Source organism: Ictidomys tridecemlineatus, chromosome 2, assembly GCF_052094955.1.
Source record: "Ictidomys tridecemlineatus isolate mIctTri1 chromosome 2, mIctTri1.hap1, whole genome shotgun sequence".
Classification (NCBI taxonomy): Eukaryota; Metazoa; Chordata; class Mammalia; order Rodentia; family Sciuridae; genus Ictidomys; species Ictidomys tridecemlineatus.
In genome coordinates this window covers 181,846,678-181,872,879 of record NC_135478.1, presented here as the reverse complement: position 1 = coordinate 181,872,879, position 26,202 = coordinate 181,846,678, and the positions used below count along the sequence as shown (strand labels likewise).

The 26,202-nt window shown below is 30.5% G+C and overlaps 1 protein-coding gene across 2 annotated transcripts in view; it reads right to left on the bottom strand.

The window, feature by feature from the left end:
• Pot1 (protection of telomeres 1) overlaps positions 1-26,202 on the bottom strand; it is a 102,721-nt gene that overhangs the window by 21,972 nt on the left and 54,547 nt on the right. Inside the window, exons 8-13 of one of the 2 annotated variants that reach the window (XM_078040292.1) lie at positions 21,081-21,211; positions 17,310-17,600; positions 10,929-11,084; positions 5,256-5,425; positions 4,083-4,171; positions 400-456 (exon numbers count right to left, since the gene is read on the bottom strand). In XM_078040292.1, coding sequence (XP_077896418.1) covers positions 400-456; positions 4,083-4,171; positions 5,256-5,425; positions 10,929-11,084; positions 17,310-17,600; positions 21,081-21,211 — 894 coding nt within the window. Of the gene's footprint in view, positions 1-399; positions 457-4,082; positions 4,172-5,255; positions 5,426-10,928; positions 11,085-17,309; positions 17,601-19,268; positions 19,362-21,080; positions 21,212-26,202 lie in introns of those variants that run through there. The other variant, XM_078040291.1, reaches the window with a different exon arrangement.

Sequence of the window (26,202 nt, the reverse complement as noted above, 5' to 3'; positions counted from 1 at the left end):
TCCCCTTTCTCTCATATGAGAAACTCATATCTTTATAATAGTATATAACATTTAATTAAACTGTGTTTAATAAGTTCTGTGGCATGTTTTAAGAAGTTCCTTATCTAACACTATGAGACATAGTGTGATTAAAATTAATGTCATATAATATATTCTGTATCCTCAAACTAAAAATAAACCCTGATATACTGTTAAATTGTACAATGATATTTTTTATAAATAGTAAGAGACACATGATTTAAAATATATATCCAATCAGAGACAGGTTCTGCATGGGTTACATTTTATGCTGTATAGGATGAGGTAGAGGAATAAAAGTTAATTAAGTATAAGAGCAAACTTTAATATGCTCATTACTGTAGTATTGTTCCTTATCTCAAAAACGATAGTTGATCTTACTTGTAGCAGACAGCTGTTGGCATCTTTCTACTTCATATAGTGATACTGATCCAGAGCCTACAGGAAGAAGAAAAGAAAAAAAAGAAGAATTACAAATTACTATGGCACTGAAAACTATAAAAGATTATTGAGAGAAATTGAAGAATACCTAAATAAATGTTGACATAAGTTATCGTCATGATTTGCTAGGCTTGACAACGTTAAGATATCAATTTCCCTCCAAATATTTTGCAGATTAAATACAATTCTAATCAAAATTGCATAGGCATTATTACAGAAATTGCTAATCAGATTCTACTACTTAAGTGGAAATGCAAAGGATCTAGAATAGTGAAGAAAATCTTGAAAAAGAAAAACACTGAAGGATTTATAGTAAATGACTTTAAGACTTACTATAAAATTATAGTACTCAAGTCAACATAGTACTGGCATAAAGACTGACAAATTAAATTAATTAAATATATAATTTATAAACAAAGCCACATTTACAGTGGTGATTTTTGACAAAGACAGCATAATAATTCACAGGATAAGCAGAAATAGCTTTGGAACAATTGAAAATTCATACGGGAACAATGGATGCATCCTTCACACTATATTAACATGTAAAGAACAGAAAACAGAAATAAATCTATATTTACATCCATTTGACTTCTGACAAAGACACTGAAGTAATCTAAACAGGAAAAAGGAAATAAACATTGCTATAAAAACCAGAAATTCCTACTTAAAAGTAAAATGTCTACCTTACACTATACCACAAAGTGTTAAGAAAAGAATAAATTACAGATATATGCAATAGTGCAGATAAATCTCAGAAACATACTTTGTGTAAGAGAATAGATAACTCATGATTCCACTTATTTGAAGCTCTAAAACAGAAAAGTATGCAGAATGTGAATTATTCATGTTTATATATCAGGTAAAACTCATGTAGTAGTACATGAAATAATTGGTTGTCATTTCAATGAATGTAAATTTATCTTAAAGATAATCTTAAACAATTATTGAATGTTAATGACACATATTCATACTTAACTGTTTAGAAGGCTTGATATCTGAAACTTACTTTAAAATGAACCAAAAAATAGAGACTAATAAATGAAAGGAGGAATGGAGAGAGACCAATATGTAACAGAACAAATAAAATAAAATATGAATCAGAGAATCTAGGTACTGAGTATATAATATTCTCTCTATAATTGTTTTAACCTTGTTGTATGTTTTAAAAATTCTTAATATATCAAAAAAATACACCATGAAAATGAAGAAGTGGATAAATCAGTAAGTTTATTAAATGTAATACAATGACAAATTAAATTAAACGGCATTAAACAGGATATTACTTTAATAAGCAAAAGTAGAAATCAAACCAATAATTTGTAAAACACTATTTAATTTATAAAATGAGGAATTTAAGACAAGTATATTTTACAATTGCTTTATTTTCCATTCTATTACATATAGCAGTATATTATTTATTTTATGGAGCATCATATACAACACATGCATTACTAGCCTTTCTTCTTCAGCATCACTAATGACTAACACCAAAACACAAGAGAACTCGGACAGATATCTCAAAGTGATGTGGTACAATTTCAACGAATCTAATTTATTTATTTACATCTACCATTCCAATATGAAGTGTAAACAATGCAGAAACCATAAAAGCAGATGAATGAGAAAATATGGCAAAATATATATATGGTCTACCGTCAATTGATAAAAAAGGTAAAAGAATCCAAAAGAAAATCACATAGAGTAAGGACAGAAAATTGAAAGAAAAAAATAAATAAAAAGAGCTTTTAATTATATTGAGATTTCCAAATGCTCACAAAAATTAAGTAAGACATTTCCTTTTACCTACCAAATTGTCAAGAAATTATACACATTGTTTAACCTCCAGAACTGTGAGGTCGTGGAGGAAAGGACATTATCCTATGCCGTTATTCAGGTACAAATTCTGATGACCTTTTCTGTAAGAAAGTTTGTAGTATCTATTAACATAAAACATATGTCTACCCTTTAATATATCAACTCCACTTGTAGGAGTTGTTGTTTTTTTTTAAGAGAAGTAAAAGCATAAAAGTAAATGTGTTTAATATTTATTCAAACATTACATGCAATTACAAAGCACTTGTTGACAACCTAAATGTCTACCAAATGGAGAATGGCTAACTAAATATGGTTATGCCTGTATAATACAATACTATGTGATTACTAAAATAATGAATTTAAGCTATATGAATCAGTGCAGAAAGAGGTTTAAAATATACTGTTAAAAAAGCAACTATTATAACATGATTCCATATTGGTAATAACTTAAGAAAGAGGGAAGTTTTATTTCTTTATGTTAGGTATGTCTTTAGACATATGAAGGTATTGAAGGAATCACATTAAACTATTAACCTTATTTCAGGGAGAAAGGCATAGAGGTGGATATAGGCATACAGACAAGTATTCAATTTGATATTTTGAATATTACTGTGTAATTTAAAAACAATAAAACACTTTTAAAAGGAGAAAAGAGATTGCAAGAAAGTATAACTACAAATTACACTATATCTAAATGGTGTCAATTGTAAAAAATGGTCTTTAAATGGTAGTGTGAATAGTTATATATCAGGCTAAAATGCCATTATTGAGGTGACAGAAATGGGAAGAGTTTTAAGACAGAATGAGAAATAAATTTAAAAACAGAACGTCAAATATACCCTATATTTGAACTTTATTTGCTTTATCATCAGTAAATAAGTAAGTATCTGTGAACAAATTACATGATGCCTATTACTCAAAGCCTCAGTTTCCTTTCTGTAAAAGAGCGAAAATAATACATCTTACAGGCAGTTGTCAGGATTAAAAAAATAATGGACACAGGCATTTACTAAGTGTCTTTTAGAAATGCATGCTAATTTTAGACTACTAGTGGTATAGCCAGAGAGTAAACACCCATAAAACATTTTTTTTTTCTGGATTATAGCAGGAGAGGAGTTAAACTATTAAAAAATATCAGACTAAAAACCTGATGTACATTCTACAGGTCAGAATGTACAACCAGATATTAAGCCAAAGTGGAAAAGGAGAAGAAATGTTGCACGCTGAACAGTTTTAAAGTTCAGACTTGAACAGGCATCTATTCAGGTAGACAAAAATAAAAACATACAAAAATATAATAATTTGATAGCATCTTATAATTAGATTATGAAAACTATGTATACATCTAAGATGTATATGAGCAAAAAATTATAGGGCTTTTTGATATAAAGCAGCACAATCAATAAAGCAGCACAATCATCCTTTGTTCATTTTAGAAACTGAGAAGTAAAAGTAGTTGCCTAGAAAATAATACAGAATTTTTAATGAATACACACATTTTATATATATATATACATCATAAATCAAGCAGTCACTATCACTCTAATTTGGAAATGTAATTATAAATTTAGGAAGAACCATACTTAACTTTGCATAGGATACAGATGAATGTTTAGGGTGTTCTATTATATTTTTATATATATATAAATATATACATAAATATATATATATTATATATATATATTTATACACACATATAAATAAAACAAAAGATAGAAATAGTGAAATATTAAAGAAAATAATTATACTGATGTAGCAATTTTATTTATCAGGAACTAAACTGCAAAGTTAAAAACTGTCCTTACTTGAAAGGGCTGGAAAGCTGTCCTCATGTTCTGATTGAAAGATAATATCTGAACGCTGAGTAGCTGTCAAATCTGCAGATTCTAAAGCTCTAAAATGGAAAGAATATAATTTCAAATTTGATAACACAAAGTCAAAACAGCAAGTTTAGCTCCAACCACAAAAATCCAGGATTCCACTGTAATTACTTATACAATTTTCTGTGTATTCTCAGTAAATAGTCTACAGCTTCCATTAGATTATCTGAGGGTTCCAAAGCCCTCATAATTAAAAACCCAAGGTTAGAAAGATAAAAGTGGAACAGAAAGGCAATAAAATACTATAAACAAAAATATTCTGGCAATTTAATAGACATTCGGAGTCAGAACAATCTCACTGTAGATTCAAGAAATGAAATAATGAAATGCTATGTTGTTATATATTGCAATATAAATAAAAGTGACATAAAATTAGTTAAATAGATTTTAATTTTAATGACAAATTCACTGAAATACATTAAAATTTAAATATTACTTATCAAGTTACTGTTCAAAGTGTTTTCTATCTCTGGAGATACATAAAAGTTATTTTTTTTGTTCTGTCTAAAATACTGCTAAAAATATTTTTGTACACAGTAGCCACTAAGAATAGCTCAAGAAAAAGAATTGCATATATAGGAATTAAATTAATATACTATTTACTTTCTGAGCATATCCAAAGGTTAAAGACACTTTTGTTAAAAGTTTTAAAAATTCATATACTAAAACACTTCTGTTACCTATTTAATCTTAAGCCCTTTAGAAAGTTTTTTCTTCTCCTCTCCCCACAGCAGGATTAAATATTTTAGAAATTTTAGTTATATAATAAAGTTTCCAAACTTTGGCTAAAATCTACTTGCCACTGTTTATTGCTATACTTAGTATAACAAATGGTATAAGAAGAGCATGAGTGTAAAAAAGCAGACTTGAACTACTAGAAACTTAGACTATCATGATGGCTCTGTTACTAACTGGCTATTTGAACTTATAATCACTTGAGGTTGTATCATTTGGCTCATCTATTTAAAAACGTGGAGAATATCATAGAAGGCCATGAGGATCAAACCTGATGAGACCCACCAGGAACAATATTACCTTTGAAATTAGTTTAATGAATACCTTATGTACATTTTCTAAACGGGTGTATAAAATGCTTACTTTTTCAGTTGGTCCACATCTGAGTTACTTTCTGGCAAGACCCTGATTCCTCGACCATAACTAGTACCTCCATGGAGATGAAACTCTAGGCTTAACAATGATGCCTGGCTGTGCGAATTCACTGATTGTAGTTTGGTATGGAGGCTATAGATCCTAAGAAAGCTTCCAACCTAAAAACAGATTATTTATGATTTAGAAAGAGAGGAAAAAATCAATTTCTTACATTTAAAAATGTTAGATCCAGTGTGAGGCAATGACCAGCCACAACAAAAAGGACCACTGCCTAACCAGAAAATAAGAGTAAGTGTGCTATACCAGTGTGGCTGAACATCAGCTCCATGGATTCTATATCCAAACCACACATTCAATTGTAAGACAGTCCCATTTCAGACATACTGAATGTGAAAGAACATACTGTCTTAACATTAAGCTAGGAATGTGGGAAAACAGAGAAAGATATATTCAGTCTCAAGAGAAAAAGAAGCACCCGCAAACTGTTGGAATTCAAAACAAAACTACTCATGGGCAACCCAGCCTGCACCCTTGGGGCATGCCCTTGCCTGCAAAAAGTCATGTAATACAAGGGTAATATACAAGTAGTACAAAAACCGGCTTGAAATTGTGTAATTCTGCCCTGCTTCCACCTGTAGTCTAATCCATACTTACTGTCCCTCAATAAATGTTAACACCCCAGACCAAGTGGTGCCTCTCTAGTTTTTGAGATTGCCCATATTCTCCCTTGAATGTATCTTTGTTTCCCTAATAAAAACACTATCTGTGAATCTAACTGACATGTCTTAAATTAATTTCTCTAACATTAGTCAACATTTGTGGTCCTCCTCTCTAGGAATTCCTCCAGTCTCTTCCAGTGATGGCATCAATAAATTATAGCAAAGAAATTTATTATCTAAATGAAATCCAAGACCTTTATTTGATAAACATTTCTCAAAATGACTTGCTTTAATTAGTTTAAAAAATATGATCACTAAATACTCTCATGGGTGACCAAAGTAGAAAAAACAAAAAGTATAACTATACCAAAATAATAAATATTACACTATCCCTCAATTTTTATGAAAAGGAAATTTTTATAATAAAGCATTTATTTCCACAACAGTACTGCGAAATAAAATCACAGGACTGATCTATGAGTTCAAATATAGGATTAACGAGTTTTGAATCAACTAATCTATGGTTAATCTTAGATGTTTTGCTAAACTTAGTCTGAAAAGTATTTCAATTACAGAGAACCTGATTTTTTTTTCAATAAAGACCTCAATGAGAGAGATATAGAATGCCAATCAAAGATATCAAGATATCGACATCTACTTAAAAGAAGAAGCAACATAACCTGAATCATAATTTACTTTCATGAAAATTTACAGTTATAAGCTAGGAATTTAATTAATTTGCATAAAAGTAGCACTAGTGATTACTAGATGACTATAAGGCTATCTTCCTCTTTTTTTTTTTGGTCTGTTTTTCTTTTTTTTTTTCCTACAAATTCAGCCTAAAAGTGGGGATGTAAAATAGAACAGAAAAGCCATATAAGGGAGAATACAAAAAATAAAGACAAAGAGCAAATCATCTTCCACTAGTGACTGTAACTTTCCTTTTTAATATTTATTTTTTAGTTGTTGGTTGGACACAATATCTTTATTTTATTTATTTTCATGTGGTGCTGAGGATCAAACCCAGGGCCTTGCATGTGCCAGGTGAACACTCTACTGCTGAGCCACAACCCCAACCTAACTTTTCTTAATTACATTTCTCTTCCTCACACTTTTGCTATGATGGAAGGGGATAGGGGAAAGAAAGAAAAGTAGTAAATCTACATTCCCAGACATACTCCTTCATTCCCAAGGGTCTTTTGTCCCATCCAGTAACTGATTTGTAAGGAGGGAGTAAGGTATCTAGTCTTTTCTCCTCTGACTTCTTACACATCATGACTGGGGAATAGGATGATGAACATCAGGAAAACACACACACACACATACACACACTCACCCAAAGATGATAAAACTCATTTCCCACATGGTCTCCAAAGTGCAATAGTGGAAGAAAATAAGTTTCTATTTATCTCATTCTTTTTGAATATTCATTATTTTGTGATTATATATGTATATAAATATAACTATACATCAAATATACTAGTACAGTACATTTCTATAATCTATGAAGAATTTCAAAGAAGGTCTAAATATATGGAGAAAGATTCTATGTTCACAAACAAAAAGCTCTGATATTATAAACATGATTTCCTCCATATTACTCTTTAAAGTCAATGTAATCTCAAGCAAAATCCTCAGTGTCTTTCATAGAATTTGAAAAGCTAATTAAAAATTTACGGGAAATAGAATAGTCAAGTAAATTTTTAAGATGAAGAAGGGGCTCTGTCCTATTAAAAGTGTACATACAGTAAAAATATATTTTTTTAAAGGATTAAGCAGGATACAAAAAAAAGTCAATGTATAGAGTTTGATTCTAAAAGTATCTAAAGTAAACATGACAAAACAATTTGAAATAAGTTTATCTGGTGAGCTCATGGGTGTTTATCTTTTCTAGTATTGTATTTCATTATTAAACAAAATTTAAAGGCCAGAATAGAATTCATATACCAACAGACTATAAAAATGACAAATGGTTATTATCAGAAATTCCTTCTGGAGGCAGCATTGTACCTTTTAAAACCTGACTAAATATATCATGAAATATGCCCAATGCTCTAGTATAAAAAAAAATGTTGTTTTGTCTTATCACTAATGCAGTAAGGTTCCAAAAACACAAGTGAAAAAATTTTAAAAAATATAAAATATACTTTAAAAATTATTATAATTTTTAAATTATATACTATTTCAATAAAGAAACACTGGAAAAAGCAAAGCAAATATGACTACTAAGAAACCACTATCTCTTAACATAATCACCTCAAGTTCTAACCATTTTCCTCCAAATGACATAATTTCCCTTTTCTTTATGGTTAAAGAAAACTCCATTGTGTATATATATAACATTTTCTTTATCTATTCATATGTTGTTGGATATCTAGGCTGATTCATATGTAGAAGCTAAGAAAAAGCAAAAGAACAGTGTGTGGGGCACGAGCACATGAAAAGCAAAGGGAGATCAGTAGAAGAGGAGAAAGCAACCAGGCAGTGGGACTGCAGAGGGAGGGGGGATGTGTTGAGAAGGAATACTGGCCAAGTTATATTGCTATATTGTGTGCATGAACTAATGTATAACAACAAATCCCACTATTATATATTACTATGATGCACCAATAAAAATGTGGAGTTAAAAAAAAAAGAAACCACTATTCCTTTAGAAATAATCAAACTATGGGCTGAGGCTGTAACTCAGTGGTAAAGTGCTTGCCTCGAATGTGTGAGGCACTGGGTTCAATCCTCAGCACCACATAAAAATTAAATAAAGATACTGTGTGTTCATCTACAACTAAATAAATTTTAAAAAAATCAAAACATATTTTCCACAAATCATCAAGAATTTATCTTTAGGCTTAATACTTTTAATCCCCTGTATATGTCTCAAAATAGTCAAGCTACAGTTAATTAAGGGGTTGCTAAAGGCCAAAACATAATTATGACATTATATGTTTTATAGTTATTTTCAAAACTGTCAAGATAAGACAGAATCTCAATTTGTCTTCATGTGTGTAAAATGTTCTGGGAATGACATAACTTCCTTAAACAGCAAGATTCAGAAAAAAAGATGAAATGAGTTAAAAGGTAATTTACGTTGTAAAATGTATTGTTTAATAAAATTTGGTTACATCAAGCTTTACTTTGCATTAACTACTCCTTTATTTAAAAAAATACACATCTTTCCTGTCTCTGTACAACAAATTTTGAATTTGCTCCAAGCGTTTTGATATTAAAATGCAAACTTAAACCGTTGCTTGAAACACTGATATTCACTTATATCTGCCATGTGATTAAAGATTTCATACATAAATGTGAATGTTTACAGAAGTTGCCAGAAATTAAGATATCAAGTACAAAAGCATATTATATAATAGTTTAAAGGTAATACTTAAACACAGAGACAATTATTTTCATTTTTAAATTGTCCTGCATACAAAAAATATAACTATGAAGTCTTTTGAGAGAAACAACATGCCACCTATTTTCTTAATTAGAATATGTGCTCATATCACCATCTAGTGGGCAAGAAGTTAAAAAGAAAAAAATCTGGAAAAAATTCACAGCATCCTTTCACTCATCTACTCATTAACCAACAGATATCATTTCATCCTTACAATATGGAAAGTACTATAATAAGTACTGTTCAGGACTTAGACAAAAAAGTAGAAGAAGTAAGGAAATAAAATTCACAAAAGTGCAGAGGGAAACAAAATGGAATTACAATAATCAGTAGATATGCATGATGAGGAACTGAGGTGATTCTAAAATGTAAATCCTTTTTATTCATAAAAGAACTCCTTTTGTACTAAAAATAACCACAGAAGTGGATTTATCATAATTTTTCATTTGAAAAGATAGTAGTACAGACAGTATCTTTCACAGAAAAAAAATACCCAAAGTATATCTTCAACAATAATATGTCGGGTACACACACATAAACACAGACATTTCTAAAGAACCAGAAAGTGCATTTATTATATCCAAAGCCCTAATTTTAACCCAATTTTATTGTTTGAGTTGGGTGAGCTCATTTGAAACACAATGTGAGAGTGGAAGTGTTTTCTTCTCCATGGATTTTACATTTTTACAAAAGGAAACTGAGCATTGAAATGCATATCTGCACTTTTACTATTTCCTTTTAACTTCCATAAATAGGCAGAAAGACATCTGCAATAAGAACATTTCCCTTTAATGTTTAAAGGATTACTTCAGGAAACAGACTTTGTGGATTCAATCACTGGCATAATCAAATAGCTGTAGAATTTTGGAAAGTTCACTTAACCTCTGAAAACCTCACTGTCTCATTTATAAAATGAGATGGTGACAGCACTTACAGCATAGGTTAGTAACGGATTCATATGAAGTACTTAGCAAATGTTATTATTATAAATCATGGTATCATTATTTGTTACAAAGGATACTTTCAAATAAAATACAACAAAATGAAGAAAAATATTCCATGAATTTGTGTTTCTAATTTAATAGGAACTGCCATATCTAAACAGTGCATTTTTCACTAAAAACTATAAGCAAATTCCTCAAAACAGTAAACAAACTCTATAAACTTTACAGTACATAAAACACAACTAAATCATTACATTGGAGAGGATTTACCACTTTCTTAAACCAGTAAGTACAAAGTTGCCATCTAGAATACCAAATCAATTAACAAGCTTAAAATTTATTAACAATACTTTACAAATCCTTTGTCACTTGACAAAGTTTTCCTTACTATTTACACAGTAAATTGTGTATGGATGGATACAAGATATCAGGAAAGATTAATTTAAAAAATAATCTATTATATATTCTAATTTATTTAGGTGACTTTAGGTACATATTTTATAAATTAAAAATTCAAGAAAAACATAAATTTGAAGCTAATTTCTAGACTTCACCTATCACCTATAAATGTAATCTTTTATCACCAACATTTATGTGAACCAAAATCATCAAAATACAATAAATAACAAACATAAAGTAGCAAAAATTTTATGACACTCAACATTACCTTCAGGGATTTTGCCACTCGAACATGGTTATCATAGACTAAAATGTCTATTGTCAGATTCTGTAGCCGATGAATATGAGTTAAATCACCTTCAAGAACAAGGTCTTGTATTAAAACTCTCCAAGATGGGAATGGTGTCCTGGTACCATCCCATACCTGCCAAGGGAAGAGTAGAGCAAACTTTAATGATATTTATGAAAAAAATGTAAAAGTTTTATTTTGTATTAATAGTATTTAAATAATTAAATGTATGCACTTAAATATCTGCAATACTTTAAATATGATACATATTATTTTCTAATTATAAAATTATTAAAAATAAACTATTGGTAATGTGAAAACATAAAAGAAATAAAATTCACTTTTATGAGCCTAGACAAAATATTAGTATACTGTTCTATTTCATTTTTCTATTGTTTTTGTATACATAGTGTATATATTTAAAACTTTTAAATAAATTGGTTTTATGTAATGTTATGGTTTGGATGTGGTGTCTCACAAAAGCTCATGTATGAGACAATGCAAGAAGCTCAAGAGGAGAAATGATTGCACTGTGAGAGCTTTAACCTAATCCATGAATCCCCTGATGGAATTAACCCAGTGTAACTGAAGGTGGGAAGGGTGTGGCTGCAGGTGTGCTTTGTGGTATATATTTTGTATCTGAAAGTGGAGTCCCTCTCTCTGCTCTCTGATCATAATGTGAGCCATTTTCCTCCACCACACACTTCTGTCATGATGTTCTGCCTCACCTTGAGCCACTAGGAATGGAGTTGGTGATCTATAGTTGAGATCTTTGAAGCTATGAGCCCCTAAATAAACTTTTCCTTTTTTATAATTGTTCTTATCAGATCTTTTAGTCACAGCAGCAAAAGAGCTGACTAAAATATATCACTTTTCTCTATAGTTTATGATTAAGTATTTTATCAAGCAATTTAAATAATACCCTACAATGTGGTTTACAATGTATTCATATTATTATTTTAAATCATTTGATTTTATTTTCTTAAATACACAACAGCAGGATGCATTACATTTTTTATTACACATATAGAGCATAATTTTTCATATCTTTGTAATATTATTTTAATAGGGATGGGCACAAATTTACCCTACTAACCTTCATTAGTCAGTTGGGTGGTTTCACATTTTGTTATTTAAAATAATACTATAGCTGTCATCTTGCGTATGAACCTTTTTGAGTACCTATACTAATTATCTTAAAAAATTTTGTAGACTAACATTAGAAATATACTGACTTTTGTTAATTTTTTCCATTTTGTTCTTATTTAGAAAATCCTTTTAAAAGATGTGAATGTTTTATTTACACTAGATTTTAAAAATACAACTAAATGAAAATAATGGGTACTGGAAAAAAAAAAACTATGTTGGACTGCTATGTAAACTACCTTAAGGTGCTGGGACATGGGGCACAAGATGAGAACGCATTCCCCCTTCCTCACAACATGAACAGTCTATGTTGTGCTTGGGTTTTAAGAGATGCTATGCTGTGCCACAAATAAGTATGATGATGAAGGACAGCTGGTGTGATGTGGGAATGTGAGAAAAGTATGGATGAACAAGAATAGAGAGGTTATTTGAAAAGAAAACACTAGATCTTTTATTTCTCTCTACTTTTTTTTTTTTCTTGTGATCCTGGTTATTGAATTCAGGACCTGACATAGAAACCCAAACACACTAGATTTTTATAGAAAAGGTCAGATCAGTGACAGATACTGTCAGGGCACAGTAATGAATAATGCTGGTACGATAGGAAGATTAAAATAACAATCATGTCAAAATGAGTAATATTTTATGTCACATTTTTCTCTGTCCAGACTTCATTAATTTTTTTGTGTACTGGTTTTTGCCTTTAACATTCTGTACTTTACAGATCAATGTAAGAGTCTTTGGGAATGGGGTTAGAGGGTAAAAAGTTGCAAAACGACTTTTATGCTTTATTTTTTGGAGGTTTGGGGGAGGTACCCGGGACTGAACCCAGAGGTACTTAACCACCGAGTCACATCCCCAGTCCTATTTTGTATTTTATTTAGAGATAGGGTCTCACTGAGTTGTTTAACACCTTGCTTTTGCTGAGGCTGGCTTGCAATCCTCTTGCCTTAGGCTCCTTAGCCTTAGGGTTTATAGGCATTTCGCATTGTGCCTGACTTATACTTTAGTTTTAATTGAATGAAAATCACACACACACACAGAGCTAACCCTTGAAAAACATGGATTCACTTATATATACATATATATTTTTAGGGGAGCTATGATAATTTGAGAAAAAGAACTTGCAAAGTAACTACCTAGTCTAGAAACAGTGAAAAAAAAATGAAGAAAAAGCTATGCTGTGAATGCACTGAATCTATGTAAATATGTCTATTTTATCATTTACTACCATAAAATATACACAAATCTATTTGAAAACATGTGCTGATGGTTTATGTTAGTTGTAAGGCTTCTGGTCAATAAAAGGCCATTAGTAGCTAAGTTTTTGTTGAGTAAAAAGTTATATGTGAACTGTTCAGTATAGGAGGGACTTTCGCATTGTTTGGGAGTAAACTGCCTGTTTACGTACACAGACACATAATTTTAATTATGTAACTTTTGTAACATCACATCAAAATTCAATTTGGTAGGTATTTGTATATTTATAAAAATTATATGTAATTTTTTTCCAAATAGATAATAACCACCTTTAAACAACTTTTCTTGACTAATTTGAATGCTATTTTAAAAATATGTATATACTATATAAACATGGAAAAAAAATATGGTTAACAGTATTTCATATTTCCTCTAGGCTCATAGGAGGGAGATTCTTATTTCTTTACATTCAAATTATTCATAGTTCATATTTAGTAATTGTATAATTATAAATAATATACATCATATTTAGAGTAGTGTGGTTACTTAAAGGCATACATTTAATTACTCCTATTAAGAACAAATAAACTGTTGCATGTACAATATAGGATTATTTCTGAGTTTCCTCATCTCTTCCACTACTTAGTATTAATTTGAGTGGTTTTCTAAAACTTTTAGATATCTGATACAGAAGGCTCTTAGCACTACCAAAACTTTCTTATTTCATTCTTTGATCATTTATAATAAGTTTCAAAACTATAGTCTATTAAAACAATGATTTTAATTAAAATTATATTTTATTTAAAATTACTTCAGGGAAGAATCAAAAATTTCAATGCTTCAATTTTACTTTTATGTCTCAGTAAAGTCTTCTAGCTATTTTCATACAAGTTTAGGTATATCTTGCAAGAACTTAGAGGTTTTACAAATTCATTGCCAATCTGAAAGGTATTTTGTTCAATTATATTATTTTATTTGTTGACATACAGGAAAGACATATTTTAAAATATTTTAAACTAGTTAACTCATTGAACAATTTTATTAACATAAGCAGCTTTTTAGTTACCTGAAATTTGATATCATAGAAATACTACTGTGTTTTTTTCTTTTTCATTAAGAATTAAATCTCTTATTTCATATCTTATTGAATTCATGAGACTTCCTGAGCAATATTACAAATTAGGAAGACAGTAGATAATTTTGCTTTGTATCTTACACTAAAATTTCATCAGTAACTATTTTGTTTGGTATAAGATGGACATGTTGTTTAAAAAGTTAAGGAGGCATATTTCTAATATTACCTTGCTAAATTAAATGTTTTCATAAATATATTAACATTCACTGAGATAAGCATATAATTTTTAATACTCATGGAGATTACTATATTTTCCTGTTATTATACAACTTCTGAACTGTAAAAATAAATTATGTTAGATAATAGTATATTATCCTTTTACTATACTGTTGATTCTGTTTGGTGATATTTGATCAAGGATTTTGGTTCACATTCATAAATAAAATTGTTATATAAGATTTCATCTCATTCTTAGTTACACAGCATTCTTATGCTTCCATACAAAGAAGTAAATATTGCAAATCTGAACAGTAATCCCTTGAATATGACAATTTCTGGTTCACATTATTTTATGTTTTCCAAAACACAATAGAGATTAGACATACAAATTATCCATCAGCTCTGGCTACGCATGACTTCTGCTTTTTTATTTAAAAAACAATAATAATAAAATAATAAAAGAGCTGGATGCAGTGGCACAATATTGTAATCCCAAGGGCTTGGGAGGCCCAGGCAAGAGGATCAAAAGTTCAAGGCCCTACACAAATTAATGAGACCCTGTCTCTAAAAAAAAATAAATAAATAAACAAATAAAAATATAAAGATGAGGTTTCAACAACACTGTGGACATTAAGGAAACAGAATATACCTAAATAAAATTTAATTTATAAGTATTATACAGAACACAAGCTGTATAAACACAATAATAGAAATTAGGTAGAATAATGTTAGACTTCCAGACTTATTAATTTATGCCTTTATTGCACACCATTGGTTAAAGTATGGTTACGGAATAAATTAAATCAACTACATTGCAATTACCGAAAAAGGGATCAATACTAGTATCATACCCAGGTTGAGAAAGGAAATAATGATACTACATAGTTATGTTGACCAGATATCATTTAAGGTAAGGTCTGCCTCCTCCTGATTTTGAAAAATAATTTAATAATGTTTTCCTGATACATAAGAAAAATCCAACATCAGAAAAATAAAATCAGCTATAATTCTACCTTTCGGAGTTAACAGTAAAATACTAGAAAGTTATATATGCTTTTCAATATAGTTTTGCTATGTTTATGTATATTTTTGTAAACAAATGAAACAATATTACTCACAGTATAGACAACCAAAAAACTATCTGAACAAGTATATATCTACAATGCCATTTTATAGTCTGAGAGCATTCTATCACATATAAATAGTTCATACAATTTAATTCTCTACGGTTACTGAATTTTTCCCTAAGGTTTGGTACTATAAGACAAATATTCTTTTAAATTTCCTCTGTACACATTTAAAATCAGTTCTTTAAAATATTCATGAAAATAAAATTGTTGCATCAAAAGGTACACAAAGACTTTTAGGCTTATATAAAATTGTCCAAGATTTACTAATTTAATTTCTTACATTTACTTTTTAATGCCATATTTTAAAAGTTACTTGAAAGTTCCTTTTACTTACTTGAAAAAGTTATCTATTAGAGTAAGACACAAGAACATACTATTTTTTAAGAGAAAAAAAATATAGATCACTAGCCACAAAATTTAATGCAAAATTTAAGAATTTTCTAACAGGACAGCAGTCAAAATATGCTCTCTGCCCAAAGATGGATTCCTTGTCATTGAAAATATATAATAATTACAAACTGCCCTGGTTAAAGATATCACATTGGCCACAGAGCATGACTTCTATCTTTGAATGATTTTATGTTGCTTTAGCTTCAGCTTTGACATATTTGACGTGATCAACTTTCCTTATAATATTCTGTGTATATAAAGATTCTACTTTCAATTTCTAACCCTTCATATTTTATTTAATAATTTCTGTTTTTCACTGTCCCTTAATATGAGTGTTTCAGTCAGCTTTTTATCACTGTGACCAAAATACCTGACAAGAACTGCTTAAAGGAGGAAAAGTTTATTGGGGGCTCATGGTTCAAAATTCTTAGTCCATAGATTGCCAACTCCTGGCCCCAGAATAATGGAGTCAGCCATCTATAGACTTAGACCTCTAAAACCATGAGCCCCACAAATACTTTTCCTCCTTTAAGTTGTTCTCGTTACCCAAAGAACATGTATGAAGATAAGGATTGGTGTCAATATACTTTATATACAACCAGAGATATGAAAAAAATGTGCTGTATATGTGTAGTAAGAATTGTAATGCATTCTGTTGTCATTTATTTTTTTAAAAATCAATTAAAAAAAGCTAACTAAAACAATGGACAGGCTTAATATAATAACACTAAACCCTAAGATTTGTCCAAGTGATACAACATTCTACTCAGTTCTTTGCCCTATAATTGCAGAGAACAGAGGAAAAAAAAAAAAAAACATGGTGAAAGCAATGTTGTTCAAATGCCCAAGAAAGAAAAATAGCAGATCATTCCTCCAAAAATTATTCATGAGCTAAACAAGGATAGCTATTTAGCTAGAAAACAGCTAAACAGCTAAATAGAAAACAGGTCTATTACTACTAAAATAATAAATAAATATGTCATAAATCACACTGTATTTAAAATACAGATCTGATAATAATATTTTTCTCTGGAAGGAAAGTATTAAAGAAGTAAGTGTAGATAGCATGAATATTTAGGCTTATCAAAAAAGTTAAATTTTAAGTTCTTATTAGAGTGTAAACTTATTCCATATGAATGCTAAAAGTGTTTCATTAATTCAAATATGGTAATAACTTATAATTTCAAGTATTTAATGTACCTTTAGAAGATATGAAGCTCCATCCACTTCTGCTTTGCCCACAAGCTGACAAGTCAGGTCAAAATACTGCATAGGCTGAACATCACACAACTGTACTAACATGGAAGAAGGCGAAATATGTGTAGATGCCCACACCCGTAGTGCTTCTACCATTTTGTGGTCCTCAGCAGTGAAGTTAAAACATTTGCTTGAAGTACGAGGTATGACAGGAGCTCCCAAGGTTCCCTCAAATGTCAAAGATGCAAACCCAGAGCTGGTGATACCCTGAGGCTCATTTTTATATATCTGAATCTAAGAAAATAGAGCAAAGTAGAAAACAGATACTAACAAAATAGTTTATCAACCACAACTCAGGAGCTAAAGAAACGTGAAAGATTATAAATTTTTCCAGCATAATTAACACACGCATGTAATTCTTTAATATTTTTCATTGAACTAACATGAAATGTAAATTCAACTGGTATTATATCAATATACATAAGTTATCATATAAAATTCTACAACACTGTACAAAACATATTTACATTTTCAAAGAGGTAGTCATTGACTACCAAGTTTTCATACATTATTTTTACTAAGATATAATTTACACAAGGAAAAAAGGGATAGTAAGTGACAGTTATTAATGACAGATTAAAAGCTGGAATACTTAAAAGATGAGTATGTGCTGTGAATAAATGCATTTTAGGCTAGTTTACTCACTGTGATTGAGAGAGCTGACAAGCCATGAGCATTTTTTTTGCTTTCTGAATTTGGGGGCTCATTTACTAGATATATAATTGTTATATTTTCTTCACGAAGTGACATTTTTGTCCTTATAAAATGCTCCCTTTCTCTTAAAAAAATCTTTTTAATAATATATGCTTGATAGTGTAGTTATTTCATTTTCTGTATGACTACTGCTTGCTTGGATATTTTTTCCTATAGTTTTAGTTTCAATTAAATTGTGTCTTTATATTTTAAGTATGTTTTGTAGGTCATATACCTACAGTTTTAAAATTTTCATTCAGTTGATCCTTTCCTTGTAACTGTACTGTTCATTCTATTTACATCAATGTAATTATCACTATGGTTGTACTTTGTTATCTTGTTATTTGTTTTTCTTTTGTTCTTTGCTGTTTGCTTTTTAAAAACTGCTTCATTGGTACCACTGTTCCATATATTGGATATTTCAATTCTCTTTCAGTTGATTTCATACTTCATTTTGGTTTCTACACTGGTTTCCGCGTAATTTGTTTAGGTCTCTTTTATTTTCATCTACCTTGCATTAAGTGCATTTAAGTCAATGTTATTCATCAAATTTGGAAAAGTGTTGTCCTTATTTCTAAAAAATATTTTCCCCATCCACATTCTTTTCTGTTGCTTCTCAAATTATATAATGCAACACTTGATATCCTTCAAAAATCCCTCAGGGTATATTCATTTTTACTTAATCCTTTTTCCTTCAGATTAGGTAATTTCTTTAGCTCTATGTGAAAATTAACTTGATATATCTAATCTGCTCATTAGCCTGTCCATTAGATTTTTCATTTTATTTGCTGTTCTTTTCAACTACTGAAATTTCTATTAGGTCTTTTAAAAACAGTTCCCATTTCTCTGCTGTAATTTGATTTTTCATTCATTTACATTTTCATTTGCTAAAAAAATTTTTCTTAATATTTTGAATTTTATATATTCTATAAATACCTATTTTTAAGTTTTAATTAAAAAAATCCAACATCTGGGCCAAGGAATCTGTTTAGAATGTCTTTTTCCTCCCTTGCCTCTGGGTAATATTTTGCTATATTCTTATTTAGTATTCTTTTTTCCTTTGGTAGACACTGTAAGAATCTGAATTGTGTTACCTCTTCATGGCTAAACACCTTAAATCCAAGAAGACCTGGTTTTATGCCTTGTTATACATAATCTATGGAAACCCCATGGTGTTTTCCAAAGTCCTTGTATCTTGGTGGGACTCACTTGCAACATGTCTTCTTTGTAGATCTTCTTACAGGTTTTGACAAAATATGTTGTAGTAGGCCTTACTCTAGGATGTTTCCCTTTATGAAGAAGGGCTTTAGGTTTTCTCAGCTGAATATCAAAGATGTAAAAGAGGTATTATCAAGGTTATTTATCCCTAAGTAGGCTGAACTGCAGCATCCCCAATGCTAGACCTCTAATATCTATTTCATGTTCAACCATAATTCTGTCAGAGAGCAACTCTTGTAATCCTTAAGTATTCTTGTCCTTCCCATGTACAGCACAGCTTTCAGTCAAGAATTCATGGACACCAACCCCATCTCTAACACTAACAGACTTCTTGACATGCCCCTATAAATAGTTCTTTCCTCTTTGTACCTCATCTTAAAGATCCAAGTTCTTTTAGCTGTCTTGAATTTTGGCCTAGTTTCCTTATCTTAGTAGAACAACAGGTTACAATCCAGCTTGCCATGCAATTGTTGAGAAACTGTACCCAGATAGAGATATGGTGATCATGTGGCTCATCTCCTAAGTCTCTTTTCTCTATCTGATCAGATAGCTATTGTCCAATGTGTGAAAACAATTGCTTCACCTTTGTACAGTGGGAAAAAAATGCTCACAATTCATATAATTTGACTAAAAAGATCTATAACCTTTATATATAAGGGACTTCCACAATAAGATAAGAAAGGGAAATAAAAATCCCATAGAAAGAAAATACATAAAAATGGCTATTTCATATTTTGGAAGAAACATGAATTCAAAAATGTTCTCGACTTCATAAATATTCACAAAAATTCAAGTTAAAACCATGAGATAGTAATATAAACTGAACAATACATTTTAAATGGAAAATATCAAGTGTTTGTGAAATATGGAACAACCAGAACTTTCTTATGCTGTTAGTGACAATGTAAAGTGGTAGCAATCACTTTGAAAAACTTAGGGTGAACACAAAAGTACATCTTAAGGCCCTAGCAACCACACTTGCTAGTATAAACCTAACTAAAATGTATGTGTGTATATAGGTATGTGCTTGAACATATGTTCATATTAACTAAAAGCTATACTAAAGAGTCCATAACAATATTTATAATTTCCACAATCTGGAAATCACCTAAACATTTAGAAACAACAGAATGAATATAAAAATTATGATGCGTTCACATAGGAAAGCACCATTTATCAATGAAAACGAACAAAACCATGAAAGCAATATGGATGAAACACACAATCATGAGTAGACATTTAAAACATAAAACCAAAACCATAGTGTCTAGCCACATTATAAAGGGAATACAAACAACATACACAAATAAAACTAGTATAATATTAGAAATCATAGCATTGACTCAGGCCTGGTGGCATATGCCTATAATCCCATCTACTTGGGAGGTTGAGTAGAAGGACTTCCTGAGCCCAGGAATTTGAGGCTAGCCTAGACAACATAGCAAGAGCCCTGTTTCAAAAATTAAGTAAATAAATAAGTTAATTTATTATGATTGTTACTCCTGTCCTTTACCAAAATTTTCATATCATGAATCTATATTTGAAAGTAAGAACACAGAATGGTCTTAGTGTGAATCTGAGCATCTAATATATTTCTGAGGAAGAAGAATTGGAAATTTATTTAAATGAAGTGATATCACACTATATATTATTTGGAATCTGATACTATTTACATTTCTTATCTTCTGAAACACCTGATGTCATGCTCTAAACAAAGCAACTAAACAAGTAGTGCTAACTAGCTTCAGTGAATGGCAGAGTTCTCATCAAAAGAATGTAAGTTATAAAAAGTATGAATTATACCTTAAGCCTGTGAAAGCGAACAATGTCTCCAATTTTATAAATTATTGGAAGGGCTTCATAGTTTCCACTAAAAAACAGGCAAGTTAACTTTACGTTTGTCTGATCTACAATTGTTACCACCGAGCAATAATCTGGAAAACACAAAAATATTGGCATAACTTTTAGTATTTCAAAGCATTTGATGAAATAAAATTATGCTTACTTCAAAATGCCATACTTTATTATTTAAATTTTTAAAGAAAAGGATGAAATATGAAGACATTTTCTTGGTTTTCAATATACCTTGTCAAACTAATCTGTAAAAGTGTTCCACAAAAATTACTTTAGAAACTGTAGTAAAACAAAATTAAAGACTCAATTAATTTTTCTGGAGAGGCAGTATCTTCTTTTATTACTCCAAAGTTTAAAAATCATAAAGTTGATGAACATAGTCAAATAAACAAAGTATAATTCATAAAGTAAGCACATTTAAGTTTAGAATAAAAAGAGTATATTTGCACCAAATATGATGAAGTCATATTGTAACTACATAAAAATGCTATATATTGACTGCAGTGCCAGGGATCAAACTCAGGGCTTCATGCATACTAGGAAAGCACTCTACCACCGAGCTGTCCTTGGCCCCCAATTTTTTTAAAAACTAGAATTTTACAGTAAATGCACAAAAAAATAAATGATTCCTAGAAAACAGTTTTTTGATAACAAGAAGTAAAGATATACCTGAGAGATTGGAGGACTGTGGGTACTCAAGAGCAATAACAATGAATAAAAGCAAAGAACAAGGAATGAAAGTTAAGTATATTATTTAAAATCAAAGAGCGTTGATAAGGAAAAAGTGAATAATAAAAATCTAGAAGGAATAACATTTTCCAGAGTAAAAGTATTTCAATAATCTAAAAGCATTTCCCTCTGATAGTAATTGCTTGATAAATTACACTACATAGTCATACTTTAAAAATTGTTTCTCAACTCATAAGTAAATCCCAGGTATAAACATATATGGCAGGAGCTCAAGTTGGGTGGAAAGTAAATATAGAAGTTAACAACACATTGGTCAGTGTTCTTATCATAAATCTAACAGCTTTGGAAATTACAGATCAAGTCTGAAAAAGAAGTGTATCTTAGACTACTGAAAGTTGAAACAGATATCAGAACAAATCAGTCATCATAAAAAAGACAGATATGGGAGAAAAAAATGACCTGCCAGTATAAAAAATCAATAAGAAAATTTGTCCAAATATGCCATGGTTTGGAAACGAGAAAAAAATAATAGGCTAACTAGTAGATAAACTTCCTGCTGAAGAGCAAGAATTTTAAAAAAATACAATAAACCTAAAGGAAATAGGATACAGTAGTAATTTCAAAAAGAAAAAAATTAATTTTCCAGCAATATTAGATTTTAGCAATAAACAAAAATATTATTTATTACTCTTCTATATTTGCAACACACCTAATTCCTATTATGTACATTAAAAAGTTTTATCAGAAAACAAATCCTTTACCTACAATTCATCCAGTTCTTCCACACAACTATCACTAATATTGCCTCATATCTAACAGATATGATTTAATACAGGATTTTTGGTAAGAGCTTCCAGTGTTTCTCTAAGCACTACACAGGTTGTTAGCTTTGCAACTGGATTCACATGCATATGACCATGCTGCTTACCACCTGTCCTTCTTGTGAATATTACCTCTGTAATTTTGGTCCCATTTTCCACAACAGTGATATAATTTACTAATTTCATAGTGAAATGCACAGCTGGTTTGCCAGAAAATAACAACATAGTTTGAATAAAACACAATTAGTTTGAAAGTTTTAAGTTCCTTAATATTTTATGACAGATAAAACATAAGGGCAGAGATCACTATTCTAACAAAATCTGACACAACTTTATAAAACACATAGCTGATTCACTTGTAACAGAATACAAAAACTCGCGTTTCATATTTGTACCTAGTCACTTCTTGCATTTATGTCATTTTAACCTGCAGCAATTCTACATTACTCCTCTTACTTTAAATGCTTTGAAATGATCCATTTTTATATACTGGGGATATAATGCAAAAGCAAAACTGCAAATTCATGGCATAAATAGATGAATTTGAATGTTAGCAAAGATGAACAAAATCTAGTCCTTGTAGAACTAAGATGATATTGAAGAATGTAATAGCTGTAGGGGACGGGGCAGGGGGGGGTACGGGGATTTTGATTTTTAAAAATGAGGCTTAATCTAAATTTTAAGACTAAAAAAGTTTTACGCCCGTCCCCCTGCTCCCAGGAAATGTCAACCTTCAAAAGATGAGTTGCTGGGAAATGCCAACCTTCAAAAGATGAGTTGATGGATTGAAAGACTCTAGGTAATATTTTGATAAACACTGATGTAGGCCCATTATCTAAGTAGTCTTTACAGGGTCATCACTAGTTTTGTAGTGCTTTGTGCAAAACTGAATAGACTCCCCTTTTTCAAAAGTACTGATGATCCTCATCAATTTTACAAAGAAACTTTATTGACTCCAGGAGAGCAGTTTTGGCTACTCACCCATATGCACTCCTATCTGATCTCACATGCACACCCAGAAACGGTGATAAAATGGACATATTCTTTCCTCACCACCACTTAACTAGAAGTGACTGTGCCAGGTTAAAGGTCTGTGTGGGACTGGACAGCTAGGAGAAAGAGAAACACTTCAAAGGATGCCCAAAGTACACACACAACAGTTGTGTGTGCAAGGAGTATTATGTCTGCATGCTCAGAAATCTGAGTATGTAAATAAGATGGCTGAGGATCTAGGTTTATGCAAGAGAGGACACTCCTCAGTTCAATCAAGTCTTGGCTGTAAACCCTGAAATATCTTTTACCTAAACAACTCTATTACCTGGATGGAGCACATACCTCTACCAATAGCACGCTAAGTCCATGTTCCTAACTCTCACTTGACCCATGTGTTCTCCTTTGGAAGCACTACTACCTGTGACTTTTGGCAAATGTAAACCAAAGAGACTTACCATGTGCTCAAGGAAGAAAGGGAAGTAGGCAAGCAAGGAGGAAAGGAAGGAAGGAAAAAGATATTTCTATAGAGTAAGAGCTTCCTTTAAAGCAAAATACACACACACACACACACACACACACACACGTAAATAAGAATTAGTAGGCATGACTTTCTTAATTCAATACAAGAGATGGGGGAGAGTGGATGATATGCAACAGTTGAATCACCTGAAATACTATTTTAACAGAATGACTTCCCTTGCAGTTTGAATAAATCTGCCCCAAATGTAAATGTCCTTCAGGATTTTCCTCCATTATCCTACATCATTAAAATCTTTTTTGTTGGTTAATATTTTGTATTGTAGTTGTAGTAATCCCTTAGCTTTTGCTTTACAGTTTTCCAGACCTCATTTAAAAAAAATTAGTACATAAGCAAAGTGAATAGCAGATTCACTCATTATTTTATGTCACACGTAACCATAGTTTATAGAGAGTACTAAGTGAGGGAGACATGGTCTTGCCTCCCATGAAGTTTACCTTATTGATTTCCTTGTACTGATTTTACATTTTTATAAACTAATGTTAAAATCTTAGTTTTTATAATATTTTATGCCCCATTTGCTACTGTAGAGTTTACATTCTCTATATAGGTAATGACTCATCATGGTAAAGGCAGAATTAATGATGCACATGACATTTTCCAGAATAAATGGAAATACACATTTAAACTTGATGAACAGTCAGTATTAAGATTGTCCCCAAGTCTTGCTGAGCATTTACTTTATTTATTTATTTTTGAGAGAGAGAGAGAATTTTTTAATATTTATTTTTTAGTTTTCAGTGGACATATCTTTATTTTATTTTTTTTTTATGTGGTGCTGAGGATCAAACCCAGCGCCCCGCACAAGCCAGGCGAGTGCGCTACTGCTTAAGCCACATCCCCAGGCCTGAGTATTATTTTAAATATTCACATTTTAGAAAAGTGGCAAACCCTGCAGTTCAAAATATCAGGCAATAGAAAAGACTTCAAATTAAATTTCTAGATATGATTCAAGTTCAACCAAAGGGTCAGAAATTAAATCTATCATGGGAAGTTAACTATTATTTATAATTTATTATTTTTGTCATTTTTTATAACTAATACTTGTCAATGTTCCGATTTATATAGAGCTGAATAAAGCATTCTACTGAAAACCAACTGAAAATATAGTTTCTCTGTTTAAGTACTTTGTTCCTAGGTCTTTAATAGGAAGAAAGCTGCATTACTTAATGGTCAATAATACTGAAGGATTACTATATACCAGGCAATATGGTAAGCTCTGTGTGTTTGTGTGTGTGTTATACATACATAACACACATATATGTGTGCGGGCGCATGTTTATACATGTATCTAAACATACAAACATATGTACACTCACATATCCATACACATACCTCCTTAAATTTTTTTGTCTTATGGAAACTTTATTATTTTGTCTTTCACATACAGATTTTTTATTTACCAGGAATTAATTTTATGTTTGATAGGAAGTAGTGATTCAGTTTCATTTATTTCAAATGGTCACAATTGAAATCTTATATACTTGAATATACTAGAAATTATTCTTCCAGCTTTAAAACAAGGGAACTTCTTGTGGCTGGGGTTGTGGCTCAGTGGTAGAGCTCTTGCCTAGGACATGCAAGGCCCTGAGTTCGATCCTTAGCACCACATAAAAATAAATAAAAGTATTGTGTCCAACTACAACTAAAAAATATATTATATATTATACATATATTATATGTATAATATATAATATATATAATATATATACACACACACACACACACACACACATACATACAACAAGGGAACTTCTTAAAAAGGTTAGTCAAGCTATCCAAGTTCGAACATCTTATAGGTCACAAAGCTGGGATACAAACTTAGCATGTCTGTATCAAATATTTCTATGCTGCATGCTTTTAAAAACCTGAACATTTACTTCCAAAATGTAAAATATTGCACTCAAAATTATGATGAAAGCTTGAGTAATTCTAATTACATAAAATCATACTGTATCTGAATTATATTTACAATCTTTAGAATTTCATGCATTTGTCTTGAAACAGTTCATTTCTGAAGAATTAACAC